General features: G+C 47.6%; 1 protein-coding gene and 1 non-coding gene across 19 annotated transcripts in view; one reads left to right on the forward strand and one right to left on the reverse strand.

Annotated features, from left to right (window-relative positions):
* Positions 1-27,559, reverse strand: part of ATXN7L1 (ataxin 7 like 1) — a 264,853-nt gene that overhangs the window by 23,536 nt on the left and 213,758 nt on the right. For all 18 annotated transcript variants that reach the window (XM_059885641.1, NM_001166367.1, XM_015468917.3 and 15 more), the window contains 4 exon segments: positions 15,529-15,812; positions 12,253-12,335; positions 11,121-11,377; positions 1,674-1,869 (listed from right to left, as the gene is read on the reverse strand). In XM_059885641.1, coding sequence (XP_059741624.1) covers positions 1,674-1,869; positions 11,121-11,377; positions 12,253-12,335; positions 15,529-15,812 — 820 coding nt within the window.
* Positions 10,617-10,689, forward strand: TRNAR-UCU (transfer RNA arginine (anticodon UCU)). Its single transcript has one exon. It is a non-coding gene; the product is annotated as a tRNA-Arg (tRNA).

The raw sequence follows: 27,559 nt of genomic DNA on the forward strand, positions 1-27,559 counted from the left end.
TTTTTCCTGGCTAAGAGAACCATGTTTTTGTTCCGATATCTGGCATGGAGCAGTGAGCAGGAAAGGTGGGTTTCTTCCCAGAACCCTGGGATGAATCATGGCTGGGATCATCCTGTGTGCTGTTTTAGTTGCTAAGTCATGTCCGACTCTTTGCGACCCCATGGACTGTAGCCTGCCAGGCTCCTCTGTCCATGGGATTCTCCAGGTAAAAACACTGGAATGGGTTAGCATTTCCTTCTCCAGGGGATGTTCCTGACCCAGGGATCAAACCCGCATTCCCTGCATTGGCAAGCATTTTCTTTACCACTGAACCAAATAGGAAGCCCCATCCTGTGTTCCTACAAGCCTATCCTCTGCCACTGATCGGTATAGGGGTGGGCATGTGACCTACTTCTGGTGGGTGGAAGGGAAGGTCTGCTGGGAGGGCTCATAGGAACATCTTCTTCCCTAAGAAATGACATAAAAGCATCTTAGAGGAAGACTCCCTTCCTGTTGGTCCCTTTCCCCACTTTGTAGAATGCGACTTGGTGAAGATGTGACATTGGAGCTGGAGCCAACATATCCAAACCATGCATGAAAGGCAAAAAGGGTTGGGGAATTCTCCCTCAGCAATATGACATTGAAGAGATGCAGAAACAAGCCTGGAACCACGCATCTCTAGAATTCTTGCTATATGAGACAAGTAAATGGTTGATGTGCATAATCAGTATGAGTTGAGTTTTCTATTACTGACAGAGGCATTCTTAACTGTCCCTGTTTCTATACTAGCCAAGAGGTTAAGTCTCAAGCTGTTAGTGAAGCACACCGGTAGAAGTGGGGAGGGAGTCCCTCTCTTGATGCAGGGTTGATTTCACCTACACAGTCCATGAGATCCCGGGACAGTCAGCGCTAACCTTGAAGGCTTCATGCTGGGACCAGAGCAAAGCAGCTATAGGGTCCCATGTTTCTGGCCTCCCTGAAATGAGGTCTGTTGATGGTAGCACCAGGCATTCCTTTTTTAAGTGCTCAGAGGGCCAACACAAACAAGCTTCCAGCTGATGCTTCCTTATACCTCCCACCTGGATTTCAACGATCTTCGGAATTGTTAAAGCGGACTCTTCCAAGGAACTGGGGAGAAACTGACCTTTTCATTAACCTGCTATCATGCTGACATGAAATGCTTCCTTCTTTCCTACACACACACACACACACACACACACACGAGTTTTGTGCCATATGGTCACACCTACTAAGAACAATATAACTCAGAACCAACAGGGAAGAAAACCAGCCAGGGCTGGCACCTGGCACATTGCTCAGACAGACGGTTCCCAAAGCAGGTGAGCCAGACTGATTCTTGAAATCAGAGGCTGCCTTTCAGATGGGCAAGGCAGGAAGGTCAGCTCCCCAGTGCTCTTCTATGAACACCGTTTCTCAAGCATTATCACTTCAAGGTGCACCGTAAATACTCAAGTGTTTAAAGGATTATGATCAGCTGGGTGCCCTTACCTTTCCTTCTGTGATATTCAAGGGGATTTCTAAGGCAATCACTCAACCTCAGGGAAAGCCCTTTCAAAAAAACACTGTCCTGGAGGCCTCTGCTTAGGAAGGGTGCTATCGGAGGACATAGCCCCCTGAACACCACATAGCACAGGGAGAAAGAAATGCCCGGATGGAAACAGAAGGAGGCCTACCGCAAGAGGTCTGGGGTGGTGGGTGGAGAAATGACAGTCTAATAACTTCTCGGATTCATCGGTTCCATCCATCTCCCCTTCATCACTTGACAGTCGGCTGGCAAGGTCACCTCCAACAGGGGGCAGAGGGGGTTCCGGAGTGTAGCCACTGTGATTTGAAGACGTGCTGCTGCTTATGCTATTTGCAGATGATGGTCTAAGGGCAAGAGAAAGCAAACAGAATAAACTTTTCTGAGGGAAAGAGACCCACCCAGTTTCACGGAGCTCAGAATCAGAGCGATTAGCCTTCCCGATACATTAAGGAAGGCAGGTCGATGACAGACCTGCACAAGGAGAAATTTCAGGCTGAGAGGGGAGGCAGCAGCCAGCTCTCTACGCGATCGGGTGGAGCTGAGACTGCCCTGCCTGAATGCCGGCACCAGGGAAAACTCCAACAGGGTAAGCGGAACAGAAAATACAAAAAACAAACTCGTGTGGCAGAGAATTAATTCAACTTAAAACTAGTCATCTATGAATTCAGCGACAACTATTCATTCATTTGCATGTAAGGAATTTACACTTGCCCTGCAGTTGCTTCTCTCTGAAAGCAGACCGCGATGGGAAGATCAACCGGATAAACAAGCTCAAATCAGTCAACAAAATGTCAGTGATGATGAAAGACAGCCTTACAAACAGAGCTACTGAACTACGACTTTATGACATTGTTACCATACCTACATGAAAAAATGTTTTGTCCCAGATAGGACCACAATTTCCTCACTGGAAGCCAAGCCTGTTTTTTAATATCAAGTCATATGGAGTTTAATTGTATCTTCTGAGGGTGAATGTTTCCATTTAATTTTTGACAAGCCACTAGACCCACAGATTGGCATGGCTGACTCAACAGTAGGTGTTGAAGAAATATGTTTCTCAATGAAGGAGTGAATTAATTCCATGTGTATAAACAATCCAACAGATCTCACCCCAGTCATGGCTAAGCTTATAGAAAAGCAGTGTCACAGTAAGAGGCAGTATCAAGGCTTTCTAAGCAGTGAACAAAAGAAAACACACCTCCGCATTAGGAGAAGAGTCAGAAGAATGGTCATAGCTAGTTGTTAGTTGTTTTGATTGATCAGGGAGAAAAAGAAGTTTTAGAGAAGAAAAAAAAAAAATCAGGATTTTTTTTTTTAATGTGGACCATTGTTAAAGACTTTATTGAATTTGTTACAATATTGCTTCTGTTTTACGTTTTGGTTTTTTGGCTGTGAGGCAGGTGGGTGGGAATCTTAGCTCCTGCATGACCAGGGAATGAACCCAGAGTTCCTGCATTGGAAGGCAAGTGTTAACCACTGGACTGCCAGGGAAATCCTCAGGATCTTCAAAAAAAACAAAGAAAGGTTTTCTGCATTCTGTTTTGAAAGCTACCCCTTCAAGTAACATGAAGGGGCTTTTACTCACATACCTCTCTTCTCTCCCTCATTTTCACCTTGGACACTGTGTTGTTTTGAAATCTTTCTAGGTGTCAAATACCTGAGTTCCAACCAGATCCCCAAAGCACAGTCACATAAAAACAAAGCCACAAAGGTGGAAAAAAAATTGATAGATGAATGGATAAATAAAACATGGTATATCCACACAATGGAATATTAGTTAAGTCTCAAAAGGGAAGGAAATTCTGGTATATGCTACAGCATGGATGAACCTTGAAGACATTACACTAAGTGAAATAAGCCAGTCACAAAAGACAACTACTGTATGATTCCACTTAAACAAGGTATCTAGAACAGTGAAGTTCAAGGCAGAAAGTAGAACGGTGGTTATACCAGGTGCTGGGAATGGGGACTTAAGTGTTTAATGGTACAGAGTTTCAGGACTGAATGATGAAAAAGTTCTGGAGATGCATGGTAGTGATGGCTGCACCACAAGGTCCTCAATGCCACTAAAAAAGATTTTTCTTTGCAAAGAAAAGCTGGTTTCCATCTTCATCTGGACCTTGTTTCTTCTGGATGTGCTGCAGCCATCTTGCTACAGACTTTGAAGATGGAGCCAAAAGATTGAAGAGGGTGGAATAAAAGGGCAGAGAAGGACAGCCAAACCCTGATCTCTGGGGACTGGTGCCCTTTCACCTCTGGACTTCCCGTCACCAGCAGTAAGAAATTTCCTAATTACTGAAGTGGTTAGTAAGCAAGGTTTTTTCTTACTTGCACTTGAAGTGTCCCAACAAGTGTGAAAAAGAGATTTTAACCTGTTTTTAGGACACAGACTGTAGCTGGAGAATGTTAACGGATGGGAAAGGAGCTGATCTATCACAGAACCCTGATAAGCAGGGCACCGTGAGCAGCTAGAGCTGCAAAAGTCACAGATGAGGTGAGGACTGAACACAGCAGGAGAGCTGAAAAGCTTGATATTTGGTTGTGGGACCCACAGGTCATCATTGCTACCTCACATAGCCAGATGACTTAGCACTGCTCCAGCTGCCCGTTCCCCTACCTGCCCGCTCCCCCTCCAATCAACAGAGAAAATGAACTGAGATTCCAGACAGGGGGCCACCAGCAGAGACTAGGAGGGAGCACAGGGCTAGAAAAAGGGGGACTAGGGGCTGTCCCTGGTCAGAGACTTAACTGGCACTCCCGGAATGCCTACTGCCCAGCACATCAGTAGGCAGGATTCTTCCCTTGGGAAACTTAATGGCCGCAAAGAAAACGCTTCCATACTTCGCATAAATATCAACAAAAGGCTGACTGGTGATGTGATGACCTTATGATTGACAGTCCCACACACAGACCTCCAATCAGCTTATTAGAGTCTTTCTTTTAAAATGAATGGTTAGAAATCACCAAACATTCCTGAAACACTCTCCAACGTTAGGCTGACCAACCAAACATCAAGCACGTAAACACATACATGAAACAAACCTGGGGGAAATGAAGATAAGGGAGGAAAAGAAAGAAAACTAAGAAGCCTATCTTCAGATATTAGAATGGTATCACTTCTGCAAAAGATGGTATCTTGTAGGATATTATAAGAAGCAATCAGATAAAAAGAATTGGATCCTGGTGACTTCCTTGGCAGTCCAATGGAATCCACACTTAAGAACTTGATCCACAGTTAAGAATCCACGCTTCCACTGCAGAGGGCAATGTTCCCCTAGTCAGGGAACTAGGGTCCTGCATGTCACATGGTGCCATCAAAAAAAGAAAGAAAAAGTAAAAATCACAACCAGATCCTAAAATTTAACAAGTAAATCATAAATTATTTAATATACAGTTTTAAAGATAAAGTAAAAAAAAGTCTTTTAGGCAGTGAAAAAAAGTCTTTTAGACAGTGGGACAAGAGATTGGGAGACAACAGGAGAAAAGGGTAAGAGAACGAAAAGATCAGAGCAAAAGCTCCAACACCTCAGTAACAGAAGGTTAAAGAGAATAAAGCTAACAGTAGGGATAAAATTATTTAGGATGTAATAGAAGATATCCCAGAAACAGGTGTTTCCAGATTTAAAGGATCTACTGAGTACCCAGTACAATGAATGAAAAAAGACCTATATCAAGGGGGATCCCCGGGAACTTTCAGAGCCCCATGCTTCAGAAATCAAAAATGGAATCAGAATGATACAGAACTTCTCAATAAAAATCTTTGATGCCAAAAGTCAATCAAAGACTGCTCTCAAAATTCTGTAGGGAAATAGTTTTCAACCCACTTATATATTCAGGGAGATGATCAATTAAGTGTGAGAGTAGAATAAAAACATTTTCAGGTATATAAGGATTCTAAAAACTGACTTCCCATGTCCCTTTTCACAGGAAGCTAATGGAGAAAACACTTCATCAAATAAAGGAGCAAACAAAGAGAGGAGGCAGCAAGGGGCCCCAGGAAAAAGGTGCTCTAACATAGAGAGGGTAAAGTGAGCTCCAGGATGGCAGGAATTACTGTTTTTCACTCTCTGTTAGGACTATTTGGTTTTTAAACAACATGTCTATATTCAGTTCAGTTCAGTTACTCAGCCATGTCTGGCTCTTTTCGACTCCATGAACTGTAGCATGGCGGGTTCCCTGTCCATCATCAGCTCTCAGAGCTTGCTCAAACTCATGGCCATCAAGTCGGTGATGCCATCAAACCATCTCATCCTCTGTTGTCCCCTTCTTCTCCTGGCTTCAATCTTTCCCAGCAGGGTCTTTCCAATGAGTCAGCTCTTCGCATCAGGTGGCCAAAGTATTGGAGTTTCAGCTTTAGCATCAGTCCTTCCAATGAATATTCAGGACTGATTTCCTTTAGGATGGACTAGTTTGATCTTTGTGTACTCCAAGGGACTCTCAAGAGTCTTCTCCAACACCAAAAAATTAAGTTTCATTAAGAAAAAAAAAATCTGGGGGCTCTTGTGGTAGTCTAGTTGTTAAGAATCCGCCTACCAATGCAGGGGACACAGGTTTGATCCCTGGTCAGGGAAGATCCCACATGCCGAGGGGCAACTAAGCCCCTCAAGTCACAACTGCTGAACCTACATGCCGCAACTACTGAAGCTGTCATGCCTAGAGCCCATGCTCAGCAACAAGAGAAGCCCTGGCTTGCTGTGACTACAGAAAGCGTCTGGACGCAACAAAGACCCAGCGCAGCCAAAAATAAAATAAATAAAATTAAAGAGTTAACAATTAAAAAAAAATATACATTTCTAAAAAGAAAAAAACCCATTTTTAATGGTTGAAACACTCAATAGTAAGTTCTGGGACTTCCCTGATGGTCCAGGGGTTAAACCTCCATGCTTGGACTGCAGGAAGCATGGGTTTGATCCTTGGTCAGGGAACTAAGATTCCACATGCCACGCAGCATGGCCAAAAAGGAAAAAAAAATAAATACTAAATTCCAGTTGCCAGACAAAAGAGAGGAGGCGAAGGAAGGAGAATCATGGGGATTCATGGAGCATGAAAACTGCAAGTTCCAGAGCAGAAGCAGCTCTGAGAGCAAAGAGAGACATGAAGGAAGGATGCCAGGCGTATGTGTACACGTGTATGAAGAAGGGGCTCTGAACCTTTTCCTTTTCAGGCCTGAGTCACGCAGGGTGCGGGCACCCTCCAGCAATGATGGAGTGGTGGATGCTTTCAAGACCTCCTTCCAGCTCCGACTGCTGCCCTCCAGGGTGGGACTTGGAGGGATGGGATGTGCTGGAAGCAGCCTGTGTCTCTGAAAAGCCAAGGGTTGGTGAGGGTGACCGGGAACAGGGTTACTGGCCATGAGAAAGTGTGGGAAAAGTCTCGCAAGTGTGTTAAACTGCTGTCCAACCCTTCTTCCTCAGCACTACATCACACCTTCCCTCTCCATTTACCAGTCTGGTCTAAAGACAGTGCAAATGATGATGGTCCCTGTCCAATTCCCCTCAGGGAAGCTTAAAGTCCCTACCCCCACCACTCTGAGGAAGCGCGAGCATCAATCGAGTGCTTTGGGGAAGAGCACAAAGGAAACTGACCTTAACTGAGTCCCTAGTGGTAAAGAATCAGCCTGACAATGTAGGAGACACAAGAGATGCAGGTTCGATACCTGGGTCAAGAAGATCCCCTGGAGCAGGAAATGACAATTCATCCAGTATTCTTGCCTGGAAAATTCCACGGACAGAGGAGCCTGGTGGGCTACAGTCCATGGGGTCACAACGAGTGGGACACAACTGAGCACACACACACACATATGTGTAGGCATGTCACATATATTTTCTCATCAGAGCTACCCACTGCCTTAGGCGTGTGTAACTGTGACCTACATTTCTCAGATGAGGACACTGGTTGCCAAGCTAATAAAAAGTGGAAATGAGACTGGTCTGTCTGCTTGACTTTAAAGCCCGAACTCCTGAGAAATGGGTAGGAAAAGCCCAGGGATAAACCTAAGTCGAGGAGAGAAATGGTTTCTACTTTGGTGATTATACTATCAATGAGTCACGAACTAAAGTAGCTTTCACTGCAGACTCACCTCTGCCCCTTCTCAGGTTTTTAGGACCTTCTGCCTCTTTCCCCGCTGCCTTCGTCAGTCTGAGATTCATTGGTGTTTGCCATTTTATACTTTAGGGTGAGATGTGTGTTCATCTATGAGACAGAGGGGAAGGTGCCCAGACCTTGTCAGCACTGACCTCCACAGCTGACCTTTCCTCCCCTCCTGGGGGCCAGAGCCTGGCTTGTTAGAGCCCAGCTCGACCCTCTGCACCTCCCACTGCCTTTCCAAAGAGTCCTGATGGCTTTGGTTGGCCTGGTTATCCATAGCCCTTGGGCCCTGTGGGGAAAGCAAGGTGTTCCCTTCGAGTTGGGGGCAAGAAAGCAGAGCATATAGGTATGTTATCCAAGGGCCCCCAGGTTGAAGGACAGAGGCCAGGAGGATGGGTGAATGGAAACCAGGTCACACCTAGGCCTTCACTGGCTCCCACTGCTTTCCCACTGACTACCATGGCCCTTCCTACCAGCTACCGTCAACTGAGTGCTTATTATGAGCTTGATACTCTCACTTAATTTTCCTTAGCTCCATTTGGCAGATGAGCAGTTTGAGGCCAGAGAGGCTGAGAGACATGACCACGTTCATTTAGTTAGCAGACAAGGAGTTGATCCTTGCACTTCCAATCCTATTCCAACCCTTGCTAGTTGACTTTTACTTTTCTAATCCTAGGCTCAAGTTCCTCTTTTAGAAACCCCTTACAAGAATGGGTTGCAATTCAAAAATATGAGAACTGGAATATTTTCAAGGTTACCAAAATGATATTTAAGAAGTAAATGTTACATAGTTAGCATTTCCTACAAGAGAAATTCACAATTGGGAAGGGATTACCATAATTCCACTCACGAGTCATTCTTTGGGTCAATTATAGATAATGAATCCAATTGAAATATCTATTATATCATCAGTATGAGGGAAATAATGGTTTTAAGTCTTATGTGAGTACATTAATTTCTGATCATGCCTTTTCGATCTCTGATAGCATGGGGTCTTGTTTGAACCTAAAACAATCGAAAGAGAACGTTATTTTCCACTAGTTCACCCCTGAGTCTTCTGGTGCCTTGAAAAGCATCCTCAAAAACTATTCTCTTACCAACATTTGTAACGTGCTCCTTGGCCTCCCTGTCCCTTTCAGAGACATTCTTTTTGCTGATTAACCTCACCCTCTCTCTTTCTTCTGTTTCTCTAAAAGAAAATAAGCACCTGGCATTTCTCTATTGACAAATATTCCCCTGAAATTACAAAAAAGGGACAGAAAGAAGCAGCTCTTAAGGTCGCCTGTTTTCATTTTTTAACGGCTGTCCCTGGTTTCACTGCTCAGCCAGGTACCACTGCTTGGGTGTGAAGTGCCTGCATTAGTCAAAATCAATGGAGCAATGTATAATAAAAGAGAATTTTCAGGGGCTTCCCTGGTGGCTCAGTGGTAAAGAATCCACCTGCCAGTGCAGGAGACATGGGTTTGATCCCTGGTCCAGGAAGATCCCACATGCCATGGAGCACTAAGTCTGTGTTCCGCAACTATTAGCCTGTGCCATAGAGCCTGGGAATTGCAATTACTGAAGCCCGCAGAGCCTGCAGCCCGTGCTCCACAATAAAGGAAGCCACCACGATGAGAACCTCACACGCCGCAACTAGAGAGTAGCCTTCGTCCGCTACAGCTAGAGAAAAGCCCGCGCAGCACTGAAGACCCAGCACAGCCAGGAATAAGTAATAAAATAAATACAAAGTGGGGTTCCCTGAAGTTCTCAGTGAATCCGAGGTGATCCCTTGGATGGGCAGTGGGTTCTGGGTACACGTGGGATGAAAGCAGGGCTGAGACGGCTTCAGGTGGAGGCAGGTTTGCTTTTATATCAGGTGTATTTTAGGGGGATAAAATAGTTCCATTGCCACCAAGAAGTGTGAAAGCTAGTGTGTACAGAACTGAAGCCCTGTCCAGAAGTGTGGAGCAGAACTGTCTCCTGGACTCTAAAGCAGAGGCAATCTCCTTCACCAACATCTGGCATTACAGTGAGAAGCCATCATAAAAGGATCTTGCAAAATGAGGGGTGGGAAGGAAAGTGGCAAGTAAATGGATGATGACAATGGCTCGACAGTGGTTATGACGATGGGGATGTGTGGGTGCTGACTCTGTCTGACTGCATCTCCCCAGATGTCTGAGGCTAAGGTTGGTGATTCCAGAGGAGGCCTCTGGCTGTCACACTGGTCAGGTTTGCGCCAAAGTGGAAGGCACAAGACATCCTGGTAGGTCAGTAACAATTGTCATCAAATATTTGCTTTTACTTTAAAAATAAATTCTATCCTCTTCTTCTATAACTCTATTCTCTTCATGCCTGCTTGCTGACTGGACAACTACTCTTTGAGACTCACAGTGTGTGCATTAAAAATCATCAGAGGCTATCAGTATCTACACTTACATTGTATTATTAATGCTTCCCTTTTATGATGTTGTGGATATTTGCGTCTTATCTTCTGAACTCTAAATTCTTAAAAAGCAAGATCTAGTTTCACTAATCTCTGTGCCGCTGCCTGAGAGTACCTAACACAGTACCTTGCTTATGGAGCAAGCGCTCAAATATTTCTCAAAGAGGGTTCCCAGTCTTATCACCTGGAAATTGTCTGTGGCTCAATACGGTACTCCACTGCCTGTCAAAGCACACACATGTGGATCTTAAATCACTCTAAATCCAAGTGGGTTTTTCTTTTCTTTTCTTTTTTTTTAAAAACTGAAGTATAGTTGACTTACAATGTTGTACCCACTGTTTTCTATTCTTTCATTTCCTCCCAGGACAACCAAATAAAATCTCAAAGAAGTGGCTGAGCTTTCTTGGTGTGAAGGGAAATTTAAGGACAGACATCTCCATCATACCAAATTTCCCTCTACCCTGACCACTGGAGAGTTGTGGGGAAAATTCACAAAATATTGTAACAAATGGGCTCTGCTGCTGTGCTGACTCCCCTCCCCTCCACAAGGTTTCCCTCTAATCTAAAAACCCAGGGATTTCCCTGGTAGTCCAGTGGTTAAAACTCTGTGCTTCTAATGCAGGGGGCACAGGTTCAATCCCTGGTCAGGGAACTAAGACCCCACCTGCAGCACAGTGTGGCCAATAGATAAATAAACTAAAAAAAAAAAAAAGCCAAACCAAACAACCCCCAACCTGGAAGTTGCCTGATGGCTGAACGTCACTTTCAGGTATTTATTTACAGCTGACTCTTGCTCTGTGAAAACACATGCTGTCGGATTTGGGTCTGTTATGAGGTATGACAGTGATGGCAACGATGACTACAGTGAGCATGACAATGGTGACAGCAATAAAATCCACCGGACACTACGTGGCAGACGCTGGACTGAGCCCCTCACACCCATTCTCTCATTTCAAGTTCACAACTGCCTCACTAGGTAGGACCACGATGACTCCCATTTCACAGGTGATCAGACCACACTCGAATCAGGCAGGCAGTCACTGACCATGGACTCAAGGCTTCCATCGCCGAGGGGGGACTTACCGAGGAAGCACAGAGTTGGGTGGCCTGGATTTTGCAGGGGATGCGACTTTAGGTTCTGGGCCCGAGCTCCCTGAAGGTCCCGGCAGTGAGTCCTGCGCCGGCCCGGGGGGATTGGGAAGTACTTCCCTTGCCGAAGTCAGGAGATGCTCTTTATCTTTAACTTCTTTTTCCCGGGACTTGGCTTTGTGTTCTGCCAGGAGGAGGTCAAATTGCTTCTTCCGGCCTGGGACTGCCCTCCGATGGCTTAGTGAGTGAGTCTAAGGAGAAGAGAGATGGAAAGCACAGCCTCTTTGATCAGCACATAAACCTGCTTCCCCAGGCCCTCCATTTCAGAAACTGCAATTCATGGGAATTTAGAGGTGCTTGAAAAGTCAACTTCAAGGCAACAGCTCCTGTTCTGCGGCTGGGAAGAGGCAGAGACCACACAAAACGCAACCGTGCCCTACGCTCCTGGCGTTAAGGAGCCAAAGCTTCCTCCGAAAAATGGCCAAAGATGACGAGCTTCAGCGCTGAACCCCTGAGGACCTCCCTGACGACAGGCACCGGTGAGGGCGCGCTGGAGTTAATCCAGGTGCAGGTGGGAGGCTCGCTTTGGCCCAGACACACAGAGACACCAAGCAGAGAGGGCCACGGCCTCCATCCCAAGAGGCACTAGCAGTTCAGTATGAAATACGGGGCTGGGGGCTACCCACGGGCGGCCGCTTCAGGTCAGCTGTCCCCCGGCCACCCCGGTGCGGCCGGATCAGGGGCGCGGCGGCTCGTCCTCCCCTCTGGGGCTGCCTTTCAGGGCGCTGCCGCCGCCGCCGCCGCCGCTGCCGTGCTGCTCCTGCATACATTAAAACGTAGCAGGGTTTAGAACCGCCTGTGAGTGCCTATAAATACAATTTACTGTCTGGCCTCACAAGTAACAGGGGAAGCCTATTTTTTTTTTTTTTTTTTCCTTCTTAAAAAGCCAGCCAGCTTGAGGCAGGCACTCTGCTACCATGGAAGAGAAGAAAGCATTTCCCTTACAAAGAGCAGCTGGGGGTCGTGTCGAGGCTCCACACCCTGCCGTGTGCAGAGAGTGGCATGCAAACATTTCGACAAAGGCCCCAGCGAGAGCAGGAAGTATTTTTTATGGAAAGAGAAATACCTTGCAGGTGAGGGATCTTGTGCAAGGTTTCTTTGTCTCGGGATCCAATACTCCACAGTGTTTATTTGGGTCAAATTCTCTCTCTGGTTTAAGAAACAAACAAAAAATATAAGAAAAAAGGAGACTAAATAGGATTTGGCATTAAGACTACATTTAAAAAAAAAAAATGCACATTTGCACCAACAAGTGAGACATTGTCAGGCAATCTGTTTTGTTTTTTTCCCTCCAACCGGCTGCTAAAATGCTTCCAGAACCGCTGGGGGAAGATGGCGCTTCTCTCTGAACCCAAGAGTTCCCACGTCCAGCTTTGGTGGGGATGTGGTAGGGATGGGAATGCATAAGGGGAGAGGGCGGGTGGGCAGCAGAGGGAAAGGGGCCACGTGGTTCTCAGGCTTTATTTCACTCCAAACATCTCCCCAGGCACCTCTGGGCAAAGCTGGCTGCAGACGGGGCAGGGCCACCGGAAGGCCCTGGGGCCACTTTCTCCCCTGGGGTAGCTCCGGGAATACATCACTCTCCCCACACTGCCCTGCTTTCCTAATAGTTTGAGCCATTTGAGTGGGAAATTATTCCTTGACATGTCAGTGTGACCTGCCTCTCTCATGCTTTGGAAAGTCCTCAGCACAAGGCCTTCCATGCAGCCTTGCTGACTGGATTTCCCTGATTCAGGAACATGTAGACAGGGGCAGGTGTGGGCTTTACTCTGAGGCTGAACCTGCAAGTGTAGAGAGGTCAAGGCCTGCTGGCCTCACCGTTGCTCTGCCCCAGCCTGGAGCCTGGTGCTCCAGAAGGGAATGAGCCGGGCAAGCAGTCCCCTCGGCACAAAGGATGGTCGAGGGAAGCAGGCTTTCCCCAGCTCCTGCCTTCCCGCTGGAGTCCTGATGGCCCCTGTCGAGGTGACTTCTAGGGAACCTACTCTTTTTATGCTCATTTTGGATCCTTCTTCCTTCTGGGCTACAAAAATGTTCTCCTCCCCTAGAAAATGGAGGGTTGTGAGAGAACCTCTTAAAGACACTGTAAGCTTTATAGTTCTACCTCTTGATGGCCCGTGCCATTTCCGGAAGACACCCAGCAAACACCTGAGTCCTGCAGGGCAGGAATGACACGGTTCTTCTGGGCATTCACAGAGATGGGCAGCAGTGCAGGTGGGTGGGGAGGTGGATGGGCAGGTGGAGGGGCATGAATAAACTTGGTGGCATGTCCCCTTCAGGGCCTCCTATGGCTGCAAGCTATAAAGAGGTTACCTTGCCTGAAAAACTGTCTGAACTTGCTGGAGTAAAATCCGACCATAAAAAATGAATGCATTCTATTTTTAAAAGAAGGTTTGGGAGCTGTGGGATGGCTGCAACAGTGGTGATGATGATGTTTGCAATAAAACCATTCTCATATCCAAGACAGATTTCCTGCTTGGCTATCAAAATGCATCCTGCCCCTTTCTTTTGCTTTTGTCTTCTTTTCTTAAGCTTCATTTTTTAAGAAGAGAAAACTGTTAGGCCTGGAGACGTTTGCTTCTTATGAGCCCTCTCTGCCCACCGAGGAGGGCCTGGGCGCCAGGCCCCAGGCCGCCTGGTGCGAGTTCCTTCCCTTGGACCTGGTGGGGTCAGCCCCGTGCCCAGATCCACACCAGCACTCGTGTGGGCCTGGAACTGAACAGGTTGTTTGGCTGGGGGCAGGAGCTGGCTGCCAAATGCGAAAGCGAGAGAGAAATAAGCAAAAGACCCAATGAGACAAAACCACCAAAAAATGCAAAACCAACAAACACACACAAAAAACCCCCAAACAACTTCAGATTAAGGTGCCGGCTGGAAGCCACAGTCATGCTTCTGCCAGGACGAGGGAGCCCAGCCTCACTGCGCCCAGACAGATCCAGCAGCTCGTTCAGGGATGCCACCTCCTCTGCAGAGTGACAGTGACCTTTCTCTGCAGGAAGAGAGCTGGGTGCAGGGGCTCTGTCCACACAGAGAGGCCCCCACCCTCAAAGACAGTGCCAGGCTCTGCCTTTCTTGTGGGACAGTGGGTGAAAAGGGCATGGAGAGATTTTCAGGGTAATATAAGTGTATCATTTGAACCCTTTGGGCGCAAGATACTTTTCAGACCCAAACTTTTAAAAAGTTACAGACATAAGAGAAAACCTGAAATACAGATAAATACAAAGTAAAAAATAAAAATGACCCACAATTCTTGGGGGCACTTAGGAATTATGCTCATGCCAGAGGACACAGCTTCTCTTTCACAGGGCAGTTTTCTCTGTATGGTGGACCCTTGAATAACTTGGGTTTGGACTGTGCACAGATATTTTTCAGTAGTATATATACTGCAGTACTACACAACTGGAGGTTGGTTGAACCTGTGAATATAGAGGAACCACATACACAGAAGATCTACTAGAAATCATATGGGGATTTTCAACTGCGTAGAGGGCTGGCACCCCTAATCCCTGCGTTGTTCAAGGGGCAACTATATTTTTCTTTCTTCTGGTTAACATCTAATAAATGGCCAGGGTGTGTGAAGAACTTATAAAATTTGTAGTTTTTCTTGATCTTTTGGAGAAAGTAAAACTGCCAGATTTCCTTTCATAACAAACCCAAAGCAAATACCATCCACTTGGGGGACCCAAGGGCCAACCACTGACTTAAGGACTGGCCATGTGCACCTTTCTGGGTACCTCCTGAGTGCCTACTCTGACAACCAAGTAGATTGCAGAGAGACCCCTCAGCACCCATCCTGCTATGCCAGTCTAAGTGTTCCCAAGTGGGAATTCCAATCTGCTTATGTGGGAAAGGCATTTGTAGCCCCAGACCACAGAATGAACCTGGAAACCAGTGAGACCAAAGGATGGAGATGGGCTGACAGCACCAATGTGACCGCCCCAAGCCTGCCCTGAGCTACCGGGAGATATCACAGCGGGCTGTCCAAATCTGCAGCCCTGAGACTTTGCAGAATCTTGGGACGATTTATCCTGTCAGAGCGAGGACAAAACCCTCCGAATCCACAGAGTGCTGTGGGGGTGCAGAGCTCCCCGCCTTGGGAAAACCAGGATAACTCCTGCTAAGTGCTGAGCTAACTCAGCCCAGCCATCATCAATCTGGCCCGGGATTAAGAGAATAAGTTCTCCCCTGCATTTTGAGATGGGAGTTCCTATTTGTAGGTAAACTCCATGTTCCCCTTAAAATGAAACAGACCTGCTCAATTATAAGATCGCATCACTCCCTAGTTCTGGACGCAACTCAGCTGTAGTCTGATCATGAGCCAGACTCAAAGAATACAGACACGTACCTGAAAGTCTCCTGTAAGGCTTGTTGTTGTTTTTGGTGCCGTTTTGGTGTTTCTTGTCTATGGTGGTAGACAAAATTCCTTTGCCATTTAAGATCTTCTCTGGGGAAGGTGGCACTGACTTGGACATCAAGACCGGCTTAATGACAGGTGGGGTGGAGACGGCAGAGGATGAGGTGGAGCAGGAGGGGACCGCAGGAGTGGTCGTAGAGTTCATTTTGACATTGGCACCATCTGCCTTCACTAGGTTAGGAATTTTCTCTAAACTGACTACGGGAACCGGAACACTGAAAAATAAATGAACAAACACACACACAATTGCCTTCTTTGATACATCTGGTCTGCTGAGAAGATATCCCTGCTTATCATTATCAGGGCACTTCCTTATCACTTATTTATACTCCTCCTATAAGCGAGCAGCAGGATTCCAGTTTTGATGGGAGGGAGATGCATGCCTCAGAAAAGACCGACGGCGATGTGAGGTTGGCATGGTGCCAGGGATGGCATCAGTGCTGACTGATTACCTCCTGGATCAGTTGTCCCCATAGATCCTGTCGCTCCCCCATTCCTCAGTCCCCTTTGTCAGCAGTCTCCAAGACAGCACCTTGGGCAGAACAGGGTGCCTGCTGTGAAGCTCAGGAAGCAGTACAGTCTGTCCCTGAAGACGGTGTGCCATGGAGCCGCGTGCTGAATCACGCCCCCTCCCCCGCTGCTCGGCTAGTCTCCCACCCAGGCGACCGGGCCTGACATCTACTCAGCTTGGAGTGCTGACAGGCTCACAGTACATGGAGGCAGGGCTGTAGGCCAGCGGGCCATGCTCCACGCTGTCAGAGGACTCCTGGATCACTCATGTCCCAGGGATGGGCTGCCATGGAACATTATCTAATATTCCATTTTAGGCAGCTAGTTATGTAAATAGGCAATTCTCAAGGCTGGCAGGTGAGAGGATGAATTTTAAGAAGACAGAGCACAAAGGTATATGTTTGCTCTTTAGAATCTGTCACTCTAGCCCTGCTTCCCTGCCATTTCTCCTGTAATGGATATGCATTTGATTTCTGTGCATTTCATGCTGGAAGACCCTGTGTCTAGGGGGTGGTGGAGGACTCCATCTCCGGGTCTGAAAGGATGAGACGAGATGAGTAAGCTTTGCTTTGGTTCTTGAACTAGATTCCCTTTCCTCCTTGCAGGAGGGTGGAATGCAAACATTTCAGCACCCTCAAGTCATCCCTGAGCTGAGAGTGCAGCCGACTTAGCTCTCTGAATGCCAAATGGGCTAAACTAGGGCTCAGACATGCCTGCAGACAATGAAGGGCATGAAAGACACGCTGGTTTTGCAGGGGAGGAGTTTTATCTGTCCTCATGGCTGGCTGGTTCTCCCTTCTCCAAGATTCATTCACAGATCATTTCTTTGATCAATTTGTTCATGAAATTATTTCAGCAACCCCCTCAGCCCTTGTTGTTGTTGCTAGCCCTTGCCCCTTTCCTGACTTTGAAACAGGATCCCGGATGTTATTTATAGGCCTTTGCCAGTGAGAAGGGCACTCAGTGGTGGAGCACACAGCTCCCAAACCTCAGACTTCACCCCAAGACCACGTGCTTTCTAGGCATGGGGTGGGACCTCAAGCCCCACGTAAGGGGAAACTGCAACAGCAATTTTAAGTAAGATACCAAGTTACTGACAGTTCTGTCTTTGATCAGTGTCTCAATCACTGAGATAAAGCTACACTGCCACCACTTTCTAGTTAATGGTAATTCTCAAAGCACTCATCCTATGGCTGAAGAACAGCACAAGAAGCCCTTGAAAAGTCAACACACTAAGAAGCTGCAAAAGAGATTGCCTGGTGAAATCAGGGCTGCATTCCTGACTTCTTCTGAATGGTAAAATACGCAGTGCTACAATGGCACCCCACTCCAGTACTCTTGCCTGGAAAATCCCATGGGCAAAGGAGCCTGGTAGGCTGCAGTCCATGGGGTCGCCAGAGTCGGACACAACTGAGTGACTTCACTTTCACTTTTCACTTTCATGCATTGGAGAAGGAAATGGCAACCCACTCCAGTGTTCTTGCCTGGAGAATCCCAGGGACGGGGGAGCCTGGTGGGCTGCCGTCTCTGGGGTCGCACAGAGTCGGACACGACTGAAGTGACTTAGCAGCATGGGATACTAAATTCTTCCAGGCTCGTTCCTTCACTCAATTTTAAAAGGTACAAATTACAGACAGCAGGGTGGTGAAGAGGTATTTGTACACCATGTTCTTAGCAGCATTATTCATAATGGCCAAAAGGTGGAAGCAACCTTAATGTCCACTGATGGATGAATGGATAAACAAAATGTGGTAGATACATAAAGTGGAATACTATTCAGCCTTAGAAAGGAAGGAAATTCTGACACATGGATGAAGGTTGATGACACTATGCTAAATGGAATAAGCAAGTCAAAAAGATTACTACTCCATGATTCCAATTGTACAAGGCACCTAGAGTTCAAGTTCATGGAGACTGAAAGTAGAATGGTAGTTGCAGGGGAGCTGTGGTTTAGTGGGTACTAAGTTGCAGTTCTGCAAGCCTTTTTACACTTAACACTTAACACTCCTGAACTATACATTAAACATGGTTAAGATGGGAAATTTTGTTATGTGTGTTTCACTGTAGTTTAAAAAATTTTAAACGCATAAACTAGGGGAAAAAAAATCCCACAAATTATAAAACTCATGTAGCGTATTCTCCAATATCCTGATTTAAAAAATATATAAGCCTCTGCTTAGAAAGCTCTTGTTGATTTATTTGTCACCCTTGTTCTAACTTGTTGACTTCTACTTCTTTAGAAAAAAGGGAAACTTGAAGTGTTGACATGCACACATGGACTCGTAGCCAGGTGAGAAGATTCTCTAGCACATGAGTGGCCTCCTCCCATATACTTCCCTGTGAAGCCAAGTGAGTTCAGGAAAGGAAACGCAGACCTTCACATTTCAGACCCACTCTTGTCTCATGATGGGACAAGAGTGAGTACTCATGAGCTTAACAGAACGAGATGATATCAGGATAGAATGATCCAGAGCAACTGTACCAACTGAAATAAACAGAAAAAAGGAGTCAAGCGGTCCTCAGATGCTCATAGCACAGTCTGCATTTCTTCCCTGAAGTCACCATCTAGCTCCAGTGAGCCCCATAAGGCAGCCACGCGAGCACACGTGCGCCAGGTCGAGCCACTGGAACAATGACAGGCCGGCAAGTGCGTGTGACTGATCTCCTAATTTGAGACTTTCTCCACTACGTGAGCGTGGTCCACTCACATCCTCTACTGCCAGCACTTCCAGAACTCCAGCTGGACTTCAACCCCAGTGCCCAGAGACAGGATGTGAAACTAACACCCATCAGTAAAAAGAAGGGAAGACTGATATGCGGTCCTCTGGGATTGGAATGGGGAGATGTTAGTGAAGAAAATCCGATAAAAAATGTTTCAAAGAGCTCTAAAGACCAGATGAGTCAGTAAGGAACAGAGCCACTAAGTAAATACTCCTGAAGTCATGTAAGTTGCCACTTGGCAGCAGAAAGAGAAGGGAGATTGAGTTGATGGGATAGGAACGCTAAGGTTGTCCGCTAGCTAATGGAGAAGGGCTACAGACAGAGAGGAGGAGAGCCTGAGGACCATCCCTGATCCTTTTCTCTGTATTACCCCTTCTTTCCCCAAAGGCTCTGAGCTTTCCCTTCAAGGCAACCTGCTTCTTGCCTGAGCTGAGATGGCACTTCTGCTGGGAATTAAGAGAAGACTGGGAGGCAGTCAGCTCAGTGATGATGGGAAGGGTCAAATACATCCTCAGAGGAAATGAGAGAGCAAAAAGAGAGAGAGAAGTATAGATCCTTCCTAGTTAACCTCACCAGTCTCATTCCAGCATAAATGCCATCCATCAGTCCAGCCATTCAGTCTCCTTTCTTCAGTCCTATTGACAACAGCCCCCAGATCCCAAATGGATGAACAAAGAGGGAAATGATTGCAAGATGGTGGCTCCCAATTTTGAAAACCAACTCCAAAGTTTCCATCTTTTCTCAGTCCTGGCTAACATAAGACTCTACAGAGAGCCCCAGGTCCTGTTTCATATACATACAGACCCCTGCATGTGTGAGGAGGGCCACTGCCTGGGCACTGTCATCTCAGGACTATCTTCTCCTTTCTCTCACTGTCCCCGTTTTCTCACTCCCCTCACTCCTTTGCCATCACCTCTCCCAGCCAATAAACACAGTGTTCCAGCCCTAGGCAACAGACCCTGAATAACAGGTTCACTTTTTTTTCATCTGGAAAGAAGTCAAAAGATTCTGATCCCTGCCGTCATTGTTTGGGCATCTCTTCCCTTTTCTGTGTCAAACATAGGCTCTCCAACACCTTCGTGCTAGGAGTTGGGTGGGGTGGAGGGTTGGCAGTACCCAAGTGACTGACTAAGCAATTTATTAGTCTGTTTGCTTGGCTCTCCCTAAGGTTAACCAAAGCCCCTCAAGTTCCTTCCCTTTCGGTCTTAAGGTGTGCACTTACACACTTCCCCAGGTCTCACAATTAGTTGCATTTATCAGTTCACTACGTCCTTTCTTTGAGGAGCAATGTTTGAAAGGGAAGGGTGAGTCCCTGCTCTTTCCCTGCTGCTTTCATAATGCCTGTTTTGTTCGCTTGGGATGAACTCTTTCAGGGAGCTCAGGGCTGCAGCTGGTCCCCCTGCTGTGTCTACTACTACTGGGAGCACTTATCTCCTTGTTATCTCGGCATCTCTCTCTCAGCTCCCTAGAAGGGATCCCATAGCCGAGAACAGTCCTCCCTTAGCTTCCTTGCTGGCTGTACCAGTGCTGCTTCAGCTGCCTGTGTCTGCTTCCTGGGTACCTGGCCTGTCTAAATTTACCTTTCTGGACCAAGGAGGGTCCTCTGACTTTAAGAAAAATGGTTCTCCTGGCCCTGAGTAGATTCCTCTCCCTGCCCAGTGATGTCTGCAAAAGAGCAGAGGTGGAGAATCTTCTCATGCCATTTCAAGGGCCACCAACGTGTCACAGGGCCAGCTGCTCTCCTGCCAGCTCTGCTTTCTTGGTAATCATGATTTATCCTTTCATCATCAACAGATAAGCCTTGTAAGAATGGTTTAGAAAATCTTTAGGCCTGCAGAAATCTTTGCCAGCCCTGCTCCACTTAGCAGCACAGGGGAAAGATGGATTTGACAGGCAGGAGCCTGAGGACATAGGGTATTCGTGCTGTGGGTTACATGTCTGATGAGAGCTCTCAGCTGTCTATTTCTCCCCACCAAGTCCTTCAACAAAGACCCATGAACCTGTGCTTCTGGCCTGGCAGAATTCTGAGGATCTCTGATTTACTGGCCAATCCTTGAAAGGGTCATCTCACCCAGCCTCTTGTCTTCCAAGCAGGGACAGTAGGTAAGTCATCCCAAGTCAAGAGGAACTGACCCTATTTCAAAAGGTCTGCAGAAAAGGAATTCTATTTGGTTCTCTTGGATACATTTTGGGGGTTGCTATCAGGACATGATGTCATATTTAGATTTTTTAAATTGAAGAAATAGGTGGGACATTCTTGAAGTCTGAAAGTCAGGCAATCACTAAGAATCAGCCTACATAACAGAGCTATAAAGTCTTGCCTTGGTATAACAGACACAGGAGGAGCTACATAAACCCTGGTGCATGAATACATAGTATTTTTTTTCAATCTGGAAAAAGACTGGGAAAACTTTCAGAAAGCCAATTTGAAATACCTTAAGCAAAAAAGAAAACAGGGTAGTCAACCACTGAGCACAGGATATAAGGAAATCTACCAGATTAATCTAATATTATTTTGTGGCTGAGTGTCAAGGCCTGGCGGACAGAGAGGAAGCACCAGGCGTAATCTCTCCTGGCCTCTGCAGTTTCGGAGGCCCTCCCACATAACACACCCTCCGTAAGCTGGAAAAATGTAGTCAGACCACACAGCTGTTGAGGATGAGGGACCCTAGCAGCCGAGGTGAAAAAAGATTGGTTAGTAAGATTTTGTGCCGGCCCAAAGCAGTACCTAGTGGAACTCAGAGGCACCCATTGCTGGCCAAGAAGATTAGAACATCTTCATCAGTGACTTGGGTGATGGGCCGAGACCTTGTCCATCAGTTGAGGGCAGAGCAGATTAGTCGTTGGGAAGAATGATGTGGGATTTTCCCTTAGGAGGTGGGGAGAAATGAACAAGCTGACTTTGACAAATTGTAAATGTAGCCAGAGACAAGTGAGATCAAATCAGGGAGGACAAGTAGGGCTGAACTGGGCGTCTGTGCCTTATCACCATTCTAATACAGTCACAGAATGTGGAGGATGTTGCAAAAGAGTTTAGAATAATAGTTAGGAACATAGGCTTTGAAATCAGACAATCCTAGATCTGAATCCTGCCTTTTCTATTGCTAGATGCATTCTGGTGGGAAAGCCATCTGAATTCTGTGGGCATTAGAAGAAGGGTAGCCGGCCTGGAAAGCTGGCTTTTGCGCCTCCTTGCCTCCTCATTGGGACATCCTCGAGGGCAATGCCCAGTCAGGCATATGAGGCTGCCTTGCCTGGTTCATCTCAAAACTTCACTATTCAGGCCTCAGTTTCCTTATCAGTAAAATGAAGGTCATGATAGATATCTGAAGTGATTAACTGAGATAATATGTATAAAATGCTTAGCTTAGTCCCTGGGCACATAGTTGACCCTCAATAAACTGTAGCTAAAACAAGAAGGAGAGACACCACCCCCACGGACCCTGATGCTTCTGGGGTATATGTCTGTGTGCAAGTCATTGTCACCGTCAGAACTTTTTATCCTCTTGAGTCTTCTGGTCCCACAATGGAGGGAGCGGGTGGATGATGAGGAGAAGGCAGGAAAAGAAGGTGAGTGGGAGCAACTGGCCCTCCATATTCACCCAGAGTAGAGGACCACTTCCTGGGGGTGGCAAAGGGAAAAGACAGAGTAAGAAGCCTTTGCAGACTTGATCCCTTTCCAGAAGCCCTCGGTCCTGCTTTGCAACCCCACCTGCTTTCTCCATTCCAGTCTCCTAGGCACTGCCCAAGCCTGGACTAGTGGTAAAAGTTCCCACATGGATACATATTCTACAAGAGGGAGAGGAACTCCAGTCTCCTCTCATATGAACATGTTGTCTTCTGCAACCCTGAAGTGTGTGAGGCAATGGGGATTTCTGTGATGGCCCTAAGATTTCTTCCTCCAGAAGAATTGCATGTGCCCCCTTCTAGGCTGCTCCAGATTCCCTAGAAGCAAAAAGTTCCAGCATCAGCCTCTGTTAGTGTCTCTGGCACTCTGTTAAGCCAGGGTTCCCAAGGCAAGGAGCTCAGGAGGTAGCCTCCGGACCCAATGAGAGATCACAGGCACTTAATGTGCCGACATTCCTGGGGAGTCGTGATGCTCCAAGACCATGGGAAAAATCAGCAACCAGAGGAGAAAGGAAGATAACGGGGGAAAACAGAGTCCTGGCGTGGTAGGGTACATAAAGCTGGACAGGCTGTCTCAGGAGTGCACTGGAGACCGGTCTGCCTGCAGGGGTGCTGCCTCGGGTGATAAGTCCCAGAGAAATTTAAGACACTCCCAGATCAAACAACCATCCCTGCTCAGTGCTTTCCGGCTATATATGAGAATGAGAAGCCTCACAATGAAAATGAGTACCTAGTGAAACTCACAGCAAGGCATGGACCTTTGAGGGCCTTTGAGGGCAGGATTTGAGATGGAAGAGATCAGGAATCAAGCGGATTCTGGAGGGAGCACTACTGCAGGGCGGAATGGAGCCTCCAGAGTAGCCAGGCTTTGCTCAGGAGGGGCCAGTGGGCGCGCTTCCACCTGCAGCCGCCAGAGGTCACCAGCTCCCGCTGCTGGAGCTAAAAGCCGTCCAGCCTGCCCCTACCAGGCCTTCCACAGACAGCACACCACCACGGTCACGGCCTGGCTCAAGCCCTGCGGCCAACACTGCCTCGGAGAGACAAGACTTTCAAAGAACATCTTCCGTGCCCTTGCCAGGGAAGGAGGGGAGCAGGGACCAGGGCGCAGGACCCCAGCCTTTGCTTTCAGGAAGCTTTTTCTGAGCATAGCATCCCTGGCTACTGTCAGCGCTCCAGCCTCTGCTCCCAGCTTCCTTCACAGTGGCACTTCCCCAGGAAGCATCTTCCCTATTCCTCCTTCTCTGTGTTGGAATCCAGCACTGGCCAGGCAGTCCGACACCAAACCACCTCCATCCAGAACGCCAGGCACGTTTTGTTTAAACTTTCAAGAGTTGAGTCTTCACACTGATCTATAGCAAACTCGGGAGATGCTTTGCCCCCAATTAAATACAGTTTGTGTTTTTAAAAAATTCTAAGCTATCAACATCTCCTTTCTGCATTACTTCAATGTCATCACTGTCCTCACTGCTTGCCAGAACCTGGATCAAAATCCTATCATCAGATCTTCCATCTAGCCTCTTCCTGTGCTCAAGTCGTCTCCACCAATGCAAATCCAACCCTGCTATCCTGCTGCTTAGAGGGCTTTGCGGGCTTCCCATTGCCCAGCGGACCAACTCCACCCTCACAGCTGGCCCCACACGGCTCCCGCCCTTGGCACCTTCTCCCACAGCCTCCAGGAGCTCTAGCTCCTTGAACACTGTGCGTGTCTGCCTGGCTCTGGGCCTTGCGGTGGGTGGGCGGTTCCTTCTGCTGCTGTGCCCTCCTTTCTCCTCCGGGTGAACACGCCCCCATCTGCCTCCATCCGGTTGACGGGTCCTCTCCTCTCTCAGTGCTGGCTCTGCCTTCCTTGGTGTTTCTGCCACACTTATAACATCAAAGAGCAAGGTTTTAGTTCTATGACCCTGGGACCTGGCCAGATTATGAGCTACCTGAGGACAGGGACTTGGACCAAATGTATCCATCACTCCAGAGTTATCCCAAAGATATATATACTATTAGCACTTGGCCCAATCAGCGTCTGAGGAATGAGCCAATCTTTGCAATGAAGGTTAAATCATATAACACAACACGAAGTGGGCCAGCTCTACACCAGTACAAATGCTTCAGGAAAGGACTAGCCTCCAGCTGTTTCTATTCTTGGTAGAGGAGCCACTGAGATGACAAAGGTGGGGGGACGGGTGCTGACCTCCCCCCATCCCTTACACACAGCACCTCACTCACCCTGCCATGCACACACTGAGCACTGCTAGGTGCTAGGTGGTAGCCCACACACCGGAGGTCATGTTTCCTCCTCACCCACAATTTATAGATGAGGAACCTAAGGCTTAGAAAGGTTGGCCCAGGACACTAATTCAGCAACGTGAAGGGTGGCACGGGGGCTGGACTTCAGGGTGCTCTAAAGGCAGGGCTCTTTACCATAGCTCCAGCTCCACCCCTGTCCAGCTCTGTGTGTGTCATCTCAGGCCCAACTCTTCATCACCTCGGACTTCTGTTTCCTCATCTCATCACAGAGCAGCCTTGAGGCTCAAAAAGGAGTAGCACAAAGGCAGGAATGCCTATGAAGGCATCTAAAACCGACAATGTCCTCTGTAGATACGAAGGACCATGGTTACTAACCTTCTTGGCTCAGACTCTCCCCCGCCCCCCGCCCCGCAACATATCATTTCTTTTCCCTCCCCAGTTGTCCTAGAGTGTATTTTCCTCCTTAGATTCTAATCCCTATTAACATTTATTCGTTTATTTTTGGCCACACTGCATGGCATGCAGGATCTTAGTTCCCTAAGGATCGAACCCTCATCCCCTGCAGTGAAAGCACCAAGTCTTAACCACTGGATTGCCAGGGAAATCCAATCTAGCCCCTAATTTTGTAACTCGACAAGATAAGTTGAGTTTACACCCAAGGAGCTGTCCATTGTTCTTCTGAAACTGAGGGAACAGGCAGCACTTAGACAGTTAATTTTCAGATGCCTCCCTGTCCTGGCAGAGATATTATGCCCTCTGGACACCTGCGTCTTCTAACCTGCCCCTCCTTCCATCCTCGTGCCCACCTGCCCTTTCTCTTTCTCCTCTTTCTTCTGTGGCTCATCACAGTAACCTGCATCTACTCCTTCAGGCCACCTGCTTTCTGCCCCTCATCCTCTGCCTCACTCCTTCTTGCTTGACACCCACACCTGCACCACCCGGGGCAAAAACTGGCCTCCAAATGTCCCCCCAACCCATGTCTTGTGCGAGGGGCTGAATCTGTAAGCAGGAGGCCAGGAAGGGACTTCTGTGGAACACCATGCCACCTCTTCACTTCCCTTCTGATCAGGGCGTTCTTTATAACATCCTGGGACATGACATGCAGGGGCTGTGTTGTTGGTATGACTGTAATTATTGCCTCTAACTTAAAAGAAAGTACCTTTCCCTTCCTGCCAGAGCACAGAAGGTTTTTCCTTTTTAATCACTTAGGACCTAGTTCTCCATTCCTAACTCTAATAATTGTAACAGGGAAAAAGAATTCCACAGTGGCACATGGCACCCTGATTTCTCTTCAATAACTCAAAAGATCATTATTTATACCTGCTGTTTCCTTTAGCATCAGAAAAATCTCTGTGAGGAAAAAGAAGGCAAAGGAGCGGTTCTAGTTTCACAGACTCCTTCATTCGCTCACTCATTCATCATATATTTGCTTATGAAACATCTGCTGGACGCCAGATTCCAGGCTAAAAAATGGGGATGCAGCAGGGGGCAAAGGAGGCTAAAGATGCAAGTAAGTACCATGTATGATGGTAGCTCTTATACTGGCAAACTGAGTGTTAATGAGAGCTTAGAAGAAGGAGCACCTCAATCTGTATAAAAAGTCCGGGAAGGCTTCATGGAGGAAGCAATACTCGTGCAGAGATTTTAAGCATGTGCAGGGACAGGTATCACAGACTTAATAGACATGAGTTTGAGCAAACTCTGGGAGATGGTGAAGGACAGGGAAGCCTGGTGTGCTGCAGTCCCTGGGGTTCCAAAGAGTCCGACACGACTTAGCAACTGAACAACGACAAAAAGGGACAGGCAAGGAGGCTGCTGCCGTTAGGCGAAACAGCGCACGCCAACACACGAGGCATGCTGAGGAGCTTCAGTGAGATCGAGACACCTGGAGTATGAAACGAAGGGGTAAAACACTGGCAGTTAGACAAGTGGAGAAATGCCAGATCATACATCTGCCTCCAAAGGGGTTAAACTTCTGCAGTCAAACACCCGAGAGCCATTGAAGAGTTCTGAGCAGGGCAGGGCCACTGCAAGAATCAGGCTGGGGATCTGGGGTGGTCAGAGGAGTCAGGTTGGAGGGCCTGCAGTCCTATGAGTCTCTAGAATTCTCCAGCCTCGGCCAAATCCTGAGATGACTCCCTACGTCCTGTGGGAGCTATCAGTACTGAGCTGTGGTCTTGCCCCTAGTTCACACCAATGCCAAGCAAGAGCAATAAGCCAGCCGCCTTTCTCCCAGGGCGCCTGGCAGAGTGTCTCAGTTATCACTTCCGGCTCCACAGAGCTTCCACAGTGCTCCTAGCCCCCAGCCCTCACTGCCCAGGAGGACACGCCTCCCATCCTAAGCACCCACAGGAGCCCTGCCTCCTTGAGGAGGGGGGCCCTCCCCCACCTGCTGCCAGGCACATGCAGGGAAACCGAGAGCCTGCTGATTTTTCTTTCGCTCTGGCTCATTTTCCTTCTGGAGCAGCAGGCTCATCTCCTGCATTTTTAATAGCTGAGCACATTTAGCATTCAGCACACATGAGTGGGTTGATAAGGCCCAAAGAGAAGGCAACAAGCCATGCAGGGGAGGAAACCTCCTCCCTGCTCCCACCCACATCAGTGGCTTTGCACATTTGAGCTCCCCCATCAGCCCATCAAGCTGGACCAGAGAGGCTGAAGCGGCAGCAGGTGGAAAAGTCAGACACAAGAAGCTGGTCCCCTGGCAAAACACAGACATAAGAGCCAACTAGTCAGAATTCCCTCTTAACTTCCACCTGGAAACAAAACCCCTTTACTCACTTTCCTCCACCTTTATGGGCTCTGTGGACTTCAGGCAGGATATTCTCTGGCGTCTGGATTCCCCAGGGGTGGTCCCCACTGG

Source organism: Bos taurus, chromosome 4 (genome assembly GCF_002263795.3).
Source record: "Bos taurus isolate L1 Dominette 01449 registration number 42190680 breed Hereford chromosome 4, ARS-UCD2.0, whole genome shotgun sequence".
In the NCBI taxonomy this organism is placed as follows: domain Eukaryota; kingdom Metazoa; phylum Chordata; class Mammalia; order Artiodactyla; family Bovidae; genus Bos; species Bos taurus.